The sequence below is a fragment of the Erinaceus europaeus genome, chromosome 10, assembly GCF_950295315.1.
Source record: "Erinaceus europaeus chromosome 10, mEriEur2.1, whole genome shotgun sequence".
NCBI classification, from domain to species: domain Eukaryota; kingdom Metazoa; phylum Chordata; class Mammalia; order Eulipotyphla; family Erinaceidae; genus Erinaceus; species Erinaceus europaeus.
In genome coordinates this window covers 85,665,202-85,683,648 of record NC_080171.1, presented here as the reverse complement: position 1 = coordinate 85,683,648, position 18,447 = coordinate 85,665,202, and the positions used below count along the sequence as shown (strand labels likewise).

The 18,447-nt window shown below is 38.7% G+C and overlaps 1 protein-coding gene across 4 annotated transcripts in view; it reads left to right on the top strand.

Moving 5' to 3' along the window:
* The window catches only part of ASTN2 (astrotactin 2), a 1,286,255-nt gene extending 1,271,068 nt beyond the window's left edge, over positions 1–15,187 (top strand). For all 4 annotated transcript variants that reach the window (XM_060200048.1, XM_007521936.3, XM_060200047.1 and 1 more), the window contains one exon: positions 14,337–15,187. In XM_060200048.1, the coding sequence (XP_060056031.1) occupies positions 14,337–14,574 (238 nt within the window). In that variant the 3' untranslated portion in view covers positions 14,575–15,187. The remainder of the gene's footprint in view (positions 1–14,336) is intronic.
* The last annotated feature ends 3,260 nt before the right edge of the window (positions 15,188–18,447 follow it).

Here is an 18,447-nt window from a genome sequence, read left to right as displayed (position 1 = left end):
GAGTATGACTTTCTCACACATGAAAGTCTCTAGATTAAAGCTGAAAAAGAGCAGACAGGCAGGCAGTAGTATAGAGCTCCAAAAGCTCCTTTGGTCATCTGGGCTGCCATCTTGTCCATGAATAGGTAAAGACATCCTACTTTATTGGGCATTCCCACAAGGCAAAGGGACTCCACTGCTGACTCTATCTTTATAGCCTTGTGAGATCCTTTAAGGCCCTAAAGGGCATAAATCTTCTAGATGTGCTGCCTGGCCGCCCACAGAGGCAGGACAGCTCACTCAGTAATGGACTGTGATAACCTGCTAACCTCTGGTAAACCAGTCACCAGTCACTTGCCTGTCAACCCCCACTCATGTCACCCAGCTTCCTCTTTCTTTTTTCTTTGTAGTCTCTGGAGGGGATCTGAGATTTTTGCAATATCCTATACTGGCATATCAGCAAGAATCTAAGGCAGTTGCATCCTAATCCATCATAGCACTGCTAATGAACTCACTGTGCAACCTTGAACTCTGACCCTTTCTGGCCCACAGACTATTTATCTGTAAAACAGGGATGAACTAGTGCAGTAATACTGGAATTTCTTTTTTTATTTAAATAAGCCTTGCATTAACTCAGTGGCCAAGTACACTGTCCCTAATTTCTAAATTTCTAGCTTGCTCTTAGGTTATTATATATGTATGTGTATGTGTGTGTATATACATATATTTATATGTAGGTTATAACTCCCAAAATCACACTTTCAGTAACAAGGTTCTGGATGCAGATAATCCAGACCTAGAGCTCAAGGAGGAGTCCCTAGAGAAAGAAGATAGCAATAGTTTTACTTATAATTAAAGGATGAAGAAAATTCTCTGGGTAAAAAGGTGGAAGGTACTCTTATTAAAAATGAACAGCTAGTGAAAAGACATGGAAGCAGGGTAAAGGATATACTTCAGTCAGAAATACAAGTCTCACTGGAGCAAGGGAATGAAGGAAAGTGACAAAAGGCAAAACAAAAACTGGACACTTCTACAAAGATTAAGTCAGGATTCCTAGAGACTTGTTCGGGAGTTTGTTCTTCAACCCCAATGCCTAGTAAGCTTTAAGTCTGGAAACAGGGGTTGGAAGATAGCTCACCTGATTGAGTTCATGTCTAGGTTCAGACCCCAGCACCATACGGGAGCGTTAGAGCACTGGTGGGAAATTTCAGCATTGTAGTGTCCTGCTCTTTTTTTTCTCTCTCTCTCTTTGAAATTTTAAAGTATGGAAAATTTTGCCTGAGAGCAGTAAAAAAGTGATGTTCAAAGCCCCAATTACACCAAAAAAACAAGTAAATAAATAAAATATGAACAGAGGAACAATTTGGGTAATACTCTACCATAGCCCTTTCAAGTGTTAGCAAGTGTGCAGAGCGTTAAGTACACAGGAAAGAGAAATAGAAGAAACTTACCCTCACAGTCATTGCTTCGCTGCTCACTTGCTAGGTCACCATGGACAAATCCTACCCCTTAATCTGGAATTTATTTATAATATAAAAAAGACTGGACTCTTAACTCCCTTCTAACTGGAAAGTCAAGGAAACAGCAAGCCCTGAAGGTCACAGAGTCTAAGGAACTGGCACACCCAGAGTGTTCCTTCATCTCCAGTCCGCTACTTCCGGTTTCTCAGAGGTCTAAGGTGACAAAGGTAAAAAGGGCTTTTCTGTGAGCACACTGAGAACTAATATCATGGCATGAGCTCTTATTATGATTTCCTTGACCTATAGTCGCCCAGCTCCAAAAATGTGCTCCGCTCTTCTCCAGATCTGTGGTCATATATGCCTGTAAAATTGAGTGACAAAAGTATGTTTCTTACCTCTACCTAATAAATCTATCAGACCAATGTCCTCCAGAGTCTGATTCCCATGGCAACCACAGGTTACTGCGAACAGCTGCTCAGTGAAGACCTGCTGACACCCAGCTGTCCCAGACATACGGTTCTTATTAAGAAACTTGAAAACCTGAGCTCATAGGTGGCCAGGGACCAGAATTTGCTCCATTCAGAACATCCTTGACCACTCTTGGCCTTCTAAATCCTCTTAGTTATTTTTGACTTAAATTATAGAGTTGGGAGAAGAGAACAAGGACTTGAAGAGATTTTATTTCAGTGGAATTGATATGTCTAGATGAGGAATGCTATTATTTATGATGTTAGGTGGTAGGTCCCCTTTCTTCCATGGCAGACATTGCTAATAGATCACAGAAATCATCACAGGCTTGATTCAATCTGGTATTTCTTTCTCTTTCATTATACTTTGATTTCTTTGTGTTGATTAGGAAATGGAAAGAAGCAAAATTTCTTTTTGAAATTCTAAATGGTTTTTTATCATTATAATTTTGGATAGTGTTCTGTTATGGCTTATATATGTCCTGTGTTCGAGGCTGACCCCACATTAAAGGAAATTTTGGTGCTGTGGTCTTTTTCACTCTCTCCACTTCTATCTCTCAGTCTATATCTAAATAATAATAATAGCAGTGACAATAATTTTGGTTTATAACATTACATAAACTTCAGATATATCACATTAGCTTCCTTTCTCCCTTTTCCTTTTCCTTCCTTCCGTCCTTCCTTCCTTCCTTCCTTCCTTCTTCCTTCCTCTCTCTCTTGCCCTTTCTTTCTTTCCTTCTTTCTTTCTTTTACCAGAGCACTACTCAGCACTGGCTTATGGTGGTGGTGATAAGAGGGGGGTTGAACACAAGACTTTGCAGACTCAGACATGAGAGTCTTTGTGTATAACCATTATGTTGCCTCCACCACCCAAAATTTTCTTCACATGGCAACATAAAAATCTTTCCCATCTGAAAATAGTTGAGACATTCTATGAATTGTAGTTGCTGTATCCCTAGTAAAACAGGCATATCTGGGATGTCTATCAGTTCTTTTTGTTCAATAATATAATAACTTTTTCCCTAGAGATTATAAATCAACACTCATGATTTCTAGGACTTTGAAAACAAGAGCAAACTTTAGCTTCTGAGATTTTTATCCCTATAATCTGAGGCATGCTTTTAACTTCTCCTGCATATTCTGCCATTTCTGACATTGTGATGAAATATGCAAAATGATTGCATGTTTTTAGTGTTGCATTCTTCTCTTTTTGTAATCTATTATTAGATTAAATTAAGGCATACTTTATCATTAATGCTGTTTTATAGTGGATAAATACAAACAAATGTAATACCATAGACCTTTTACCCCACTGATAATGTAACAAAGTTAGTCATGACCTTGAAGTCTCTCAGTTCCAAACTGAAATAATTTGAGGTTAGCTGAGAATCAGTCATTCAGTTCAGGAATGAATCAACTGAGGAAAAAATTCCACGAATAGACTGAGTCACATGTAAGTATTTTTCACTAGTGATTTTAAAAATCACATCTGTAACCTGGAATATGTAGTAAAAGCTTCAGGTTTTCTGTACAGTGAGAGTAATTTGAGGCAAAATTTGATGTGGGTTTATTCTGAAAGTAACCACATGACAGTTCATGACTTCATTATATAAATCCATTATATTTATTTGAAAACATATATGTAAGTATGGATATTTTCATAATTAAAATGTGTTGTACTTTATTATAAAAGTTATTTTTATTCAATAATATCCAAATAATAATGATGTATGTAAAATTAAAAGCAAAATATTTGAATTGCTGCACATTATAATTCAAATCCGGAGATAAAATAATAAGCAATATGCTATGCACATAGCTTCTCCAGCTATAACAATGTATATGATAACAATAGGCATATGAATATGAAAACTGAAATCTACAGAAGTCAACAGCTCCAACCACAGTTTAATTTCCATCAAATATGTCACATTTAACAAATGTGCACACTTTGTTCTTTTTGAATGCCCTTTTATACTTAACAGTTCAATTCTTTCCCCATCAATACATATCTAAATATTTTTGAAGGGCCCTATAGCCAGATAATTATGTGAATGCATCATGCATTAATTTAGCTCTATACTTAAAGACCAGCTAGGTTTCTGTCAATTTCTTTGCTACTATAAACAAGTCTTCATAAACATTTTGTTCTTTCCTTGATTACTTCCTTAGTTTCACGTGATGTTCTTGTACCATGTCATCCCATTTATTATTCTGCTATAGCATTCTGTATTTTGAATGATAAGGGCTAGGAATTTTCTCTGATTAAATCACTTTATCCTTATTAATCCCTTCATGCATAACTAAAAGATGGACATCAGGGGAGTGCACAGTATCCAAGAATAGTATATGAATTTTTTTTTTCCAGAGCACTGATTGGCTCTGCTTTATGGTAGTGCAAGGGATTGAGCCTGGGACTTTGGAAGCTCAGGCATGAAAGTCTTTTTGTATAACCATTGTGCTATCTACCCCCACTAAGGAATATTAACATTAGTTGAGCACCTATTATGAACTTATAATTTTTATATGTGGAGTCAGGGCCCCCCACAAAGACTATTTTGCTACTCTGAGATTCTTTATTTCTCATTCAGTTGAGAGACAGAGAGAGTCAAAGAGCATAAGAGACACCATAGCACCAGCACTTTCTCCTCTTTGGTTTTAGGGCTTCAACATGGGCTGTGCACATGCCAAGGTACCTGCTTTACCTGGTGACCTTTGTCTTCAGTCCAAAATCATTTGTATTGGTTTTTAATTTTTGAAACAATTGGTTTTGGATATTAAACAACAGAGAGCCAGAGAGATAGTTTGTTTACTGAATAGTGCATATGCCTTACCATGCTTGTGGCTCAGGTTTAAACACTGGTACCGGGAGTATCATGGCATTGGCAGTAAACTTACATACTTTGCTATTTCTCTTTTTGTCATTCTCCCTCTCTCAGTAGGAAAAAAAAAAAAGAAAGAAAGAAAGTCTGCTTGGGAATGGTGAAATTATGCATGTGTGTGGCCTCCACCACAACAAAAATTACAAATGTTAAGTAACAAAGAATCAATGAAGATGAGTAAATTATTCAAGTTGCACAGCCAATAAATATCAGAGGTGAAATTCAATATATTTTCTTCTACTGTCAATCCAGTGATCTATCTGTAATAGCACACTGCATTCTAAAATAGCACACAACTAAGGGGGAACAGACTATGAGTGTCAACAGAAAATTGATCATAACACTTCAACAACAAAGAGAAAAGCATAGCTTAGATAGTGACAAGATCAAGATCTGAAAGATGGAATCCCAGCACGAACTTGAAGGATAAGTACAATCAGTGAATGTAGTCCTCTCACCTCAGGAACTTGATGCTTTGGCAATTGTGTCACCTTAGGTTCTTGCTCATGAGATGCCCATAGAGAGAATTTTCCTGCGAATCAAATCATTGATTTCTTTTATATTAAAAACAAACTGTGGGAGTCAGGCAGTAGTGCAATGGGTTAAGCGCATGTGGCACAAAGCACAAGGACTGGCCTAAGGATCCGGGTTCAAGCCCCCAGCTTGCCACTTGCAGGGGAGTCACTTCACAGGTGGTGAAGCCGGTCTGCGGACGTCTATCCTTCTCTCCCCACTCTGTCTTCCCCTCCTCTCTCCATTTCTCTGTCCTATCTAACAATGATGACATCAATAACAGCAACAACAATAAAAAAGGGCAACAAAAAAAGGGGAAAATAAATAAATTTAAAAAAAAATAAATAAACTGTATTTAAACACCTATTTCCATTAAATTTGACTAGTTTCCTGTTATTTAGCTTCTTTCAAAATTCATAGATTGTTCCTTTCCTGGGGATATATCCTAAGGATCCCAACATACCCATCCAAAAAGACCTGTATACACATATGTTCTTAGCAGCACAATATGTAATAGCCAAAACCTGGAAGTAGCCCATGTGTCCAACAACAGATGAGTGGCTGAGCAAGTTGTGGTCTATATACACAGTGGAATACTACTCAGCTATTAAAAATGGTGACTTCACCATTTTCAGCCCATCTTGGATGGAGCTTGAAGAGATGTTAAGTGAAATAAGTCATAAACAGAAGGATGAATATGGGATGATCTTACTCTCAGTCATTAGTTGAAAAAAAAGGTAAGAAGAGAAAACACAAGTAGAACCTGAACTGAAGCTGGCATATTGTACCAAAATAAAAGACTCTGGGGTGGGGGTGGGGGGAGAATACAGGTCCAAAAAAGATGACAGAGGACCTAGTGGGGTTGTATTGTTATACAGAAAACTTGGAAATGTCATGCATGTACAAACTATTATATTTACTGTCAAATGTAGAACATTAATTCCCCAATAAAGAAATTAAAAATTAAAGATAAAATAAAAATAAATATATAAATAAATAAATAAAAATTCATAGATTGTAAACCTAAAGTTCTAGGTGATGGTATTAGAGAGGTACAGGCTTTGCAGTGTTTTGGTCATGGAGATGAAATCCTCTTTCATAGAACTGGCACTTTTGTGAAAGAGATCCCAGAGAACTCTCTTGCCACTACCTCTTGCCTACCAAGAGAAAGCACAGCTAAAAATTACCAGCTGCAGGAAGCAAACCTTCACCACCAACACACTGAATTATCCTGTGTCATAATCCTGAACTTTCCACCCTCTGGAGCTGTGCATAATAAAACTTCCATTGTTTGTGAGTTATTCAATCTTTGCTATTTGATATCAATCCAAACAGACTACGAACAACTCCTTCTGAAACCTAATTGATTTGGTTAACTTCCATGGAGATATGAGAGGATCCATTCCATACTTAGAGAACCTAGTTTAGATTTCTTTAAAATTATTTTTACTGGAGTCCGGAGGTAGCTCAGCGGGTTAAGCACACATGGCACAAAGTGCAAGGACCAGCTTAAGGATCCCAGTTCCAGTCCCTGGATCCCCACCTGCAGGGAAGTCGCTTCACAAGCGGTGAAGCAAGTCTGCAGGTGTCTATCTTTTTCTCCCCCTCTGCCTCTGTCTTCCCCTCCTCTCTCCTTTTCTCTCTGTCCTATCCAACAACAATGACATCAGTAATAACTACAACAATAAAACAAGGACATCAAAAGGGAATAAATAAATAAATATAAAAAAAATTTTACTAGGGAGTTAATGGGTTGCAGTGCAGTTATTGACATACTGTATTGACTCAAGATTTGAATTTCTGACTTGTGTTAATTCTGTCTCTTAAAAAAAAATGTCACTAGGATTATCACTAGACTTCAGGGCCTACATGACTCTAAAATACTTTGTGGTCATTTTTTTCAAATATCTCTCTTTTTTATTTTCTTTATTCATTTATTGGATAGAGACAGTCAGAAATCAAGAGGGAAGGGGGAGACAGAGAGAGAGAGAGAGATACCTGCAGTTCTGCAGGTGGGGTCTGGGGGCTCAAACCTGTGTCCTTGCACACTGTAATGTGTGTGCTCAACCAGGTGCGCCACTGCCTGGCCTCTCTCTCTCTCCCTCTCTCTCTTTCATGACAGAAACAAAATGAGGAAAAAAGGGAGATATATTGCAATACTGTCCCATAGCTTCTAAAGTTTTCCCACTGTGGGAGTGGACTGGGGACTTGAATATAAGTCCTTGCACATGTGTGGCAATCCACCACCCAGCCTTTCTGTTAATTTCCTTCTTCTTTTTTTTTCTTCAGTTACATTATATTATATTTATTTAAGTAATTATAATGACAGAGAGAAAATAAACAGAGCACTGCTCAACTCTGGAATACAGTGTTCCCAGGATTGAACCAGGGACCTTAGATGCTATTCTTATTCTCTCTCAACTCTTATTAAATCATATAAGCAACCTAAGGCTCACTTTTAACATCTGAAGAATAGGACTATAGTATGAACTCTATAATTGTGTGTACAAATGCACTGAAAATGCTGAATAGTTTTGTGGATATATATATATATATATATATATATATATATATATATATAGTGCTCAATCAGTTATAGCCTTTGTCATCTTGGCATTCTGTTTTTCTCTACTTGTTTTCAGTTACTAGATAAACATAACTATTTGCCTAGATTTCCCCTTCCAGGGACACTGTCCCTTCCTGCTTTCAGCGCTTCTGCAGGAGTTTTGTTTTTGTTTTTGTTTTTGTTTTTGTTTTGAGATGACCTTTAGTAAAATGACCTGATTTCAATTTGCATAGGTACCTTTTACCAGAAGTTCTTAACCAGGGTTCTCCACCTCTAACTTGACCAGAGTAGCCTGAACAAGGTCAAAACTTGCCTTAACATGCCCTCTTTTCTTCTGGAGTCTATGGTCTAATTTTTTGCCCCTTATTCTCATTAAGCTTGAGGTCAACTAATATATAGATTTTGAAGCTCAACTCAGAAAAGCAAAGAGCTGGGAGAAAGTTCACCAGGGATGTTTCCTACTGACTCTTTTTTCTTTCTTTCTTTTTTTTTTTTCCACGCTGTGCTCCTCTTAGTAATAGTTGATTGGGTAACTGGTGCTGGGAATAGAATGGTCAGTCAGAGGTTCTATATTTCCCAGACAAGTTGCCTCTGAACTCAGTCCCTGACTCTTTCAATAGTCATGCACCCTCTGTCTCAGCCTTTAGTGCTGATACAATGTTAAATTAAAATGTGGTGTCCCTCATCCATCTCCTGCTTCCTAGCTCTGACAGTTGGGTCCTGTCTCCAATAAGGAAGATTTCATTTCTGATATTTGAGACAAGTGGTCACTTTGACCTAGGATTTCCCCTCCAGGGAAAGTTTGGTGCATGTCTGGCCTTTGATTTATGAATCTTCATTGCTTACAATTTATTACCCAGCCCTCTTTCTTGTAAGTTCCCACTCCCCACACCTCCTCTCCAGCTTTTGAGTGCCTCCAACACTTCCTCAATAGCTTCACTTTCTGAGTTCTCTCTTTGTCATCCAAATGCAAACCAGGGTGCTGAGGCACTGTGCATAATGAAGAAAGATCAGGAGACAGTTAAGCAAACTGACATTGGTCTAGTGCCTACTATGTATGCGTTCTCATGCTTATGCCCATGATATTTGTTTCACTCCCATATAACAACAGTGTTTATAAAATAAACATCTCCATTCCCATTTTATAAGTAGGGAAATTGAGTCTGGTGGAGAAGTGTCTTGCCCTAACACATTTTGAAGCCCAACTCTTTATGATAGACTACTTTGAATCTTGGCTTACATTTACTGAAAGCCAAGCACATTATTCATGCTATCTCATTCTTCCAAGTCACTATCACATTTTACTAAAGATTTTACCAAGAATAAGTGATACTAAAGAACTAGTTCATGACTCTCATATTTGTGAGTTCTGAAGCAAGGGTTTGAATTTAGGATTCCAGATCCAAAATAGTTCATCTCAACTCTGTACCTTAAGAAGCACTAGTTCTAGGGAGTCAGGCAGTAGCACAACAGGTTATGCACATGTGGCGCAAATCTCAAGGACTGGCATAAGGATCCCAGTGCCAGCCCCTGGCTCCCCACCTGCAGGGGAGTTGCTTCACAAGCAGTGAAGCAGGTCTGCAGGTGTTTATCTTTCTCTCCTCCTCTCTGTCTTCCCCTCCTCTCTCCATTTCTCTCTGCCCTATCCAACAATGATGACATCAATAACAGCAACAATAATAACTACAACAATAAAACTGCAAGGGCAAAAAAGGGAATAAATAAATAAAGAGAAAGCAGGAAAATAAAGAATGCTTCTTTAAAAAAAAAGAAGAAGAAGCACTAGTTCTAACATGGATTTTTTTTCCTTGTAACTTAAGATGTTCTTGTAGGTAAGTGATGTTCGTATTTCAAACTTTAGCTTCTCTCTTTATGCAAAGGGAGACTTCCTCTCGTTGCATTCTGAGGAAATGACTGTGTCTTTGGAGGGATTTCCCTTTTCAATCTCACTTAGTATGTGTGGCTTGTTTTATGATTGTCTGGATCAAACAATGATTGTCCATAGTCCAAAAACTAAAATACTTCCACTATGACTTAAAAGAGCCTGGATAGTCTTATCTCTACCAAACTGACTGAGTTTTAACCCATTCTTCGCAGTGATCATTTATAACAACTGGTAGTTTATACTCTTCTCCATTTGCAACTACCAGTGGGCTATTTTCTTTATCCTCTCAATTGGCTGAAAAATTTGGTTCATCACTGGAGACCTAACTCTGATTCTATATCCCTGGGAAGATGTCTCTATGCCCTCCAAACTGGTACTTAGCTGTTCTCTTTTTATACCCCAATAGCATTGTATGTGCTCTCCAGCCTAACACTCTTCTCCTAAATGGAGGCTTTTTACAATTTCTGCCTGTCCCCTATTGCTGACTTACAAGGATAATGAAGGTTTAAATCAATACACAAATGACAATGATGATGATGGTGTTGGTATTGATGAGACTTTCTAATTTGTACCACAGTCTTACTGTATGCCAATCAATTTTCTAAAAAGTCTTAAATGCATTCGTTTATTTAATCCTCATTATTAATATAATCCTAGGATGTAGATAATATTGTTATTCAATATATAGATGCAGAAACAGAAAGAGTATCTTTTTTAAAGCCACAAAAGAAACAAAAAATAAAACCCTAAATATGATGATAGGAAGCACTTCTCACCTTGATGTGTCTTCTTCATGGTTTCTTGCTGCCAATCTTGTCCTCCCCTAATTCATTTCTAGTCAATCCAGCCCTGAACCTCTTATTTTGCTGCTTGAGACCTACTCTGTCATTTCCCTTAGAGACAATACACATAAAAAACACTGAGTTGTTATAGATTCACTAATACATCTTTATATTAAAAAAATACTTTGAAGGGTGGAATCTGGTGGTAGTGCATGTGGTAAGACACACACATTACCAGAAGCAAAGCCCATGTTCAAATTCTAGTCTCTAACCTGCAGAAGAGAAACTTCATGAACTCTAGGCATCTCCTCTCTCCCTTTCTTTTTCTCTGTCTCCATCATTTAAAGAAAAGAAGAAGGAAAAAATAAGACTTTTTGATAGATACAGCTATTATCCTCATCTTGAGGAAAAGAATGTGGCAGCACCACTGTTAAATAAGACCCTCAATATCACAGGGCTAGAACATGCCTGCGATCTGGGGGTTGTGAAGTACACTGTTACTATGCACACGCACACAAAAAAAATCCCCCATTTTCTAAGCTCCAATGCTTAGAAAAACTCCTCTAGTTTCCTATTGTGTCCCCAGTTGCCTACTGTATCACAGCATAAATTATCAGAACTTTTATGCAATCTTTATACATTTGTATATGTCACTTTTTATGCCTTGGACCTCCTCCTTAAATATGACCTAAGCCTTACTGATTTATGAGATTCAATATGAGTTCCCATTCTACCATGAAGACTTCCTAGACATACTCATTTCAACCTTGATAACCACTGTTGGTTTTCCTACAGTACTGTGTATCCTTTTAGCATCACACTTACCACTTGTATTGTAACTCTACATTTGTCTGTCTTCCCTACTGAATCAAGAGCCCCGACATATCATAATTGCTCAATAAATGAGCAACAGGTGACTTTTTATTTTCTTTAACTTCACAGCAGCCTTATTTTTCAAGTGGAGAAGAAGGCATACAGATTCTGAGTATTTTTCTCAGGTATTCAGTACCATTAAGTATCAGAAGGTATCCATGGAAGGAGAAAAACAAACTCTTCATACTCCTTTGTGGGAGGCATTGGCCCGTGGGAAGGGAAAATAGTGCATAGACCAACAACTCCAGTGTGATTATGAAGCTATGAATTCTTGGCACCTCAGGATATATTCCACCCAAGTAGTGAACTTTACAAAGAGGACTTTCTGAAAGGCACTTTATAAATCATGACCACAGAACTTACATACATAAGCCTGGCCCTTTTCCAGTCACTATATAGGTGCCTAACACCATCTCCCTCTGTTGTCATAAAATGCCTTCCCTTCTGGAGTTTCACAGGGGCATGAGGAGGCAGCAGGAGACACCCTTTAAGGACTTCTGGGTATCTTGAGATAAAATAATGTAAAGAAAATAGAATTCCACACAGAAACAGGAGCAGAGGGGGCTGGGTGCTGGTACATCTGGTTGAGCACACATATTACAATGCTCAAGGACCTAGATTCAAGCCCCCAACCCCTACCTGCAGGAGGAGAGGTTTGCGAATGGTGAAGCAGTGTTTCAGGAGTCTCTCTGTTTCTCTTCCTCTCTGCCGCCCCCTTCCCTCTCAATTTCTGGCTGTCTCTATCCAATAAATAAATAAATATGATACATGTTAAAAAGAAACAGAAGCAGATACCCTGACATTGAAGTTGCCTGAAGTGTGACCAGGGAAGTGAAAATTTCTTTCCCTGCCTGAGCCTCAGTTTCTACATTTTTAATGAAAGCACATCAGCTAAGGTCAATGCAAGTTCCTTATGACCAGAATCACAGTACAGGGGGCCAGGTGGTGGCGCACCTGGCTAAGTGTATGGATCACCACCATAGGAGTCATTCCTACTTAAACTAGTGTTCACTATAACTCCCATCCTCACATATCCTCTGAATATTTATTCATAATAGTAGCTATTATTTATGGAGAACTTCCTTTTTAGCATGTCTGGGACATTTGTCAGAGTTTATCTCATATTCATCTGACTAAGGTAAGACCAGAATCACCATTTTAGAGATGAGAAAAATGAGATGGAGATATTCTGAGTGAGGACATGTATATGAAGACTCATGAAAGAGAAGCACAGAGGGCAAGATTTCCTGCTAAGTAATAAAAGTGGGAATGAATTAGAAAAGCAAAAGATGGATTTTTATGGGTGTTTAGTCTTTGATCTAAATGTCCAATTCCAGTAGACAACTGATGTTTGGTTTTGATTAAGTTATGTCACTTTCATGAAGTTCAGACTCTATATCCTTAAACTGTATTTTAATGTTTATTTATTTATTTACTTTCTTACTTATAGTTTGATAGTCAGAGAGAAATTAAGAAGGAAGAGGGAGACAGGGTGGAAGAGAGATAACTATAGTACTGTTTCACTGCTCTTTTTTTTAATTCTTTTTTATTATCTTTATTTATTGGATAGAGACAGCCATAAGTCAAGAGGGAAGGGGGTGATAGGGAGAGAGACAGACAGACACCTGCAGCTCTGCTTCACCACTCATGAAGCTTTCCCCCTGCAGGTGGGGACTGGGGGTTCGAACTTGGGTCCTTGCACATTGTAATACATGAGCTCAACCAGGTGTGTCACCACCCGGCCCCTTGTTTCACTGCTCTTAAAGCTTCCTCCCTACAGGCGAAGATTGGGATTTTGAACCCAGGTCCTTGTATATGTGTGCTACAACCCACTCCTTACACCCTTAAAATGTGAATGAAACAATAATGTTTTTTAAAAAACTCATTTAAAAAATATTTATTTATTCCTTTTTGTTGCCCTTGTTGTTTTATTGTTGTAGTTATTATTGTTGTTATTGATGTCATTGTTGTTGGATAGGACAGAGAGAAATAGAGAGAGGAGGAGAAGACAGAGAGGGAGAGAGAAAGATAGATACTTGCAGACCTGCTTCACTGCCTGTGAAGCAACTCCCCTGCAAATGGGGAGCCTGGGGCTGGAACCGGGATCCTTAAGCTGATCCTTGCCCTTTGCGCCATGTGCGCTTAACCCGACTCCCAACAAAAATGCTTTTTAAAGGATATTCAGGGTTGTGTGAATACCAAGCAAAAGTGTTGTTTCTGTTTGTTTTTGTCATCACTGGGACTTCATTGTGCCTGGCTGATATTTTCAGATATATATAGAGAGACAGAGAGACAAAAAGGACTTGAGAAAGGCACAGCACCAAGGTGCCCTTCACTGCCTTAACCCTCTCATGTGGTGTACTGGGGGCTCCAGCCTAGGCTGCTTGCATGGCAAAGTATATGTATGAAGTACTTACCATGTCTAGTGCATGATGTAGTAATAATACATTTTAGTTGTTGCTAAGATAATTTCTACCTCTTTAGAGTTGTAAAAAGACCTTATAGCTTCTATATTTTAGATGTAAATGGGCTCACAAGCTGGGAGGCGATACAGTGGTTGGAGTGTTGGATTCTCAAGCATGAGATCCCAAATTTGATCCCCAGTATCAAGTGTTCAAATGATACTTTCATTCTCTTTCTTTCATCCCTTCTATCTCTCTTGTTAAATGAGTAAATCTTAAAAATAAATAAATAAATAAATAAATAAATAAATAAAAATTAGAAACTGAATGTGCTAGGTCAAAGGTTATACCTCTCTGTCAGACTTCAAGGTGGATTCTGTAAAGGTTTTTGGGCTCAGGTCATACATGGACAGGAAATTATTAGCCCAAGAAGTATTCACTTGTCTATTGACCTTTATTCACCACCACAAATGTCTAACCTTGGATCTGGCTGTCTTCCTTCATTGTTGTCTCCTCCTACCTTTCAGGAAGGCTCACCTGATTCTGCGGCGTCTAGAAAGGGTGAGCAGCCACTGCTCCAACCTCCTTCGAAGCGCCTATATCCAGAGCCGAGTGGACACCACGCCTTACCTTTTCTGCCGCAGTGAGGAAGTTCGGCCTGCGGGTATGGTGTGGTACAGCATCCTCAAGGATACTAAAATCACATGTGAGGAGAAGATGGTGTCCATGGCCCGAAACACGTATGGGGAGTCCAAGGGCCGGTGAGGGAGGGTATAGCCCTCCATGAGCACAGAGACTCTCCATGGGAGGGGGAGCAGTACTTTCATGGATCCTGGGGCCTGGGTGGGCTGGGGAACAGCTGAGGATGGGCCTGGCAGATAAGGCCTGCCAGCAAGGCCAAAGTAAACTCTTTATCTTGTGGATAGTCAACAGAGAACTTTGTAACTACTGGAATCATTCATTTTTCTTAAGCCTTTTTTCTTCTTTTTTTTTTTCTAAGATATGATTTGACTCTCTCAAAGTCTTTCCTTTAAAAAAAAATTTTTTTTTTTTTCCCTTATGGATGGTGGTTAATCCCAAGGCAGGATCTTTCAGGTGGAGACCAAGCAGCCTTTCCTCTTCTTCCTTCCTCCTGCCACACTCACTTTCCTTCCTGCAATAGACCCCTGAAGGTGACCTTTGGAGAGACAGTTTGATTTCTTCATCATCAGGAAGGAGGCCCTGAGGAATGTTGCAGTGAGGAAGCTTGGGTCTTTAGGACTTTTTTTTTTTCCAGATGTTTATTGAGTTTGCAGGACCCCTGCCTCTTCCTGCTCTCTGTGGGTCTACCCAGAGTCCCTGCAGGGCTTTCGTGCATTAAAAAATCCTCTTGTCTCTCTTTCTGCTTGGATAGTGTTTCTTACATCTGGGGGGGGCTCTCATTTATGCACTCAACAAGCAGTGATTAATTTTGTACTATATGTCAAATGCTGGGCATGCAACAAAAGACAGAGGAGCTAGCAGCCCAGTGGAAATTTTAGAGACACAATCTGTTGACTTCCGACTGGCATATCAGAAGATAGAGGTTCTTTGAATTCAATGTTGAGTCATGAGACAAGCTAGAGGGCCCTGAAATGTTTTCCTGACAAAATAATGCCTCAGTCCAAAAGATAAGATAGGAGAGACCAGGAAAGTGGGGAAGGATGGGATTTACAACAGGTATAGGCATCCTGACAAAGAAATTCAGGTAAGAGAAAAGTTTACATCACTCAGGGACTGAAAACACTTTCATAGAAGCTAGCGGATCAAATCAAGTATTTTAGTATGATGCAACATTCAGCAGATGGTGAAGTGGAAACTTTGAATTAAAAAAAAAAAAGACTTTACCGGGAAGTAACTGAGCAAATGAAAAAGTCATCGTGATCATTAAATAAAATTGTTATATTTATAGAGTAGAGACTGGATTAGAGAAGGCCCCATAGACTTGGCAACTGTTGTCATTTTCCCTCCTGGAAGTGACTGCAATTTGGATCCTGTGGACATGGGAAGGCACTGCACCATTGAAATGTCCTTTTACATGGTAACTGCATTGATTTCATGTATATTAGTACAAAGAATCATCATATATATATCATGTTATAGCTCAGAGAAGCTAGCTTTCTAAGGAAATGAGATGCAGGACATGTGTGTGTGTGTGTGTGTGTGTTTATTGTCTCTGAGGTTATCACTGGAGCCTGATCACTTCAAGTGGTCATTTTTTTTTTAATAGACACAGAAAGAAATTGAGAATGAAGTGGGACAGAGAAGGAGAGAGAATGAAAAACCTGCAGCACTGATTTACCACTTTCTAAGCTCCCCCCTTGCAGGTGAGGACAGGAGACTTGAACTTTGATCCTTGTGCATGATACACTCTCCTGGGTGCACCACCACCCAGGATGGGTATTTTATAATGCAAATATAGCGCTTGTTGGAAATTGGGGGGGGGGTTTAAGATTCTGGGGAAGAAAACAGTGATAATTAAAAAAAAAGAAGAAAAAGAAAGACAACAGTGATAATAAAACATAGTCATTATAATACATCTATATTTCAATTTTAACATATACTATAGAGATCAGTAATTATATTCCCAAAAGCCTACACATGAGCCCTTCCATACCCTCAGTACTCCAGTCCATGTGAAGAAGCTAAACATATTTTCCAAATGACTTGAGTGCTTAGAACTAGAGCTTCCAAAAATTTCAGTTTAAAGGTATCATTCCAAAATGTTCTGTTAGTATTGGATTTACATTGTTTTGCAAGTATATAGGTGGGGTTTACATGAGTAAATCTCCCTGCAATGCTGATGACTCTTCTCCTTCTAGCCATACATAGTTTGTTCAGAGAGGAACCAAAACAGGGAAAAAAAAAAAAAAAGTATAAGGTTACTATTCATTATGTATTTACCTGCTTTTCTGCTTTTCTTTTTAAGGTACCTGTCTTGGTTGTGGTATAACATAATACCATAAACTAGGTGGTTTATAAGCTATACAGGTTTGTTTCTCACAATTCTAGAGGTTGTTAACTCTAAGATCAAGATGTCAGCATATCTGGTATCTAGTGAGAATCTAAATCCTGATTTATAGATGGCAGTCTCCTCGCCATGTCCTTACATGGTAGAAGGGAGAAAGAGAACTCCCTGGGGTTTCCTTTGGAAGGTCAGTGACTTTATTCATGAGAACTCCACCCTCATGGTCTACAATCACTTCCCAAGGCATTCATATGTGAAAGTTTCAAAATATGAAATTTGAAAGGACACAACTTCAGATGATAGCCCTGTTATTTGTCAAGCCCTACATTAAATTTCTCTCTGCATATCCTTCCAGAACCCTTTGGTCCTGAACCTTTACCAAGTTATGATATTTCTATAACTTTCCACTATCTTGACCCAACCTTCAAAACTTTCAGCTCTGTGTTTGCAGAAAGTCATACTCTGCAGTTTTCTGGGACTAAGATCTAAACCAGATTCAATTTTGCTACCATTCAGTAGCTATTATAACAGGATGAGCAATTTGACATCTGAACTTCATTTTTTTTTTCATCAACAAAGTGAAGTCAATGGTGGTCTGACCTTATGGGGTAGGGCATAGTGAATAAGATAGCTGTAACACATAAAGCTTGCTATATAGTAGATTTTATTTATCCTAGTAGAGACAATTTGAAAGAATGCTGTGGATTTTGAAGTCTGAACTAAGAAACTCTGATTGGAAAAAATCTAGAGAATTCTGATTAAAAGAAGGTAATAGTTACTACCAGCTTTACAAGATATATTGTAAATGGTATAAAAATGAATGATAATTTATATAAAATTAAAATCAAGGATAAATGGCATGGTGGTGGTGGTGCAGCTGGAAAAATGTACAAGTTACCATGTGTGATGGCCTGGGTTCAAGCCCCTAGTTCTTGCATACAGGTAGGAAAACTTCATGGATAGTAGAGCAGTGCAACAAGTGACTCTCTTCCTTTCTCTCTCTTTGTCTTTTCCTTCCTTCTCATTTTTTTTTCTACCTCTATCCAAAAAAACAAAACAGAGGGTGACAAATGGCCCTCAGGAGTGTTGGATTTGTCATACAGGTACAGAGTGCCTGTAATAACCCTGGTAGCAATAAAAAAATGGTTATAATAATAGAACTTAATGGAATAGGATTACTTTAAGGAAATGCATGTAGTTTTCTCTGAGGATCTCGGGAGTATTTGTGGACTCTGAAGGGCTGCCCAGTTCATCAGTAAACTAACCCCAGAGAGTATTTTCTGTCAGGCTATCCATGATTCACTCTTGTGTTCATGTTTCTCTGTAGTTTCCACCACCTTTTCCTGGCACTGTGGAGCTCATAACCCTTACCAGTTACCATAAAGCTTTCAAGAGCGGGGTTCCAAAAGTCTGGTGAGACAGGTGGGTCTGTGCCCTGCCATGGCAGGAAAAGGAGGTTAGACCAATATTTGTTAAGATGTTTCACTGGAAAAAGAGAAAAAGAAAAATTCTTGAAGTGCAAATGAGGCTGCTGGGTCTTGTTTCCTTGGCCTGTCTATAGTCAAGTTGATTCATGTACTGCCACTGAAAATGCCAGGGCAGCTCATGTCCCACTGTGCTGGCAAATATGGGACTTTTCATGTGGTCTCCAC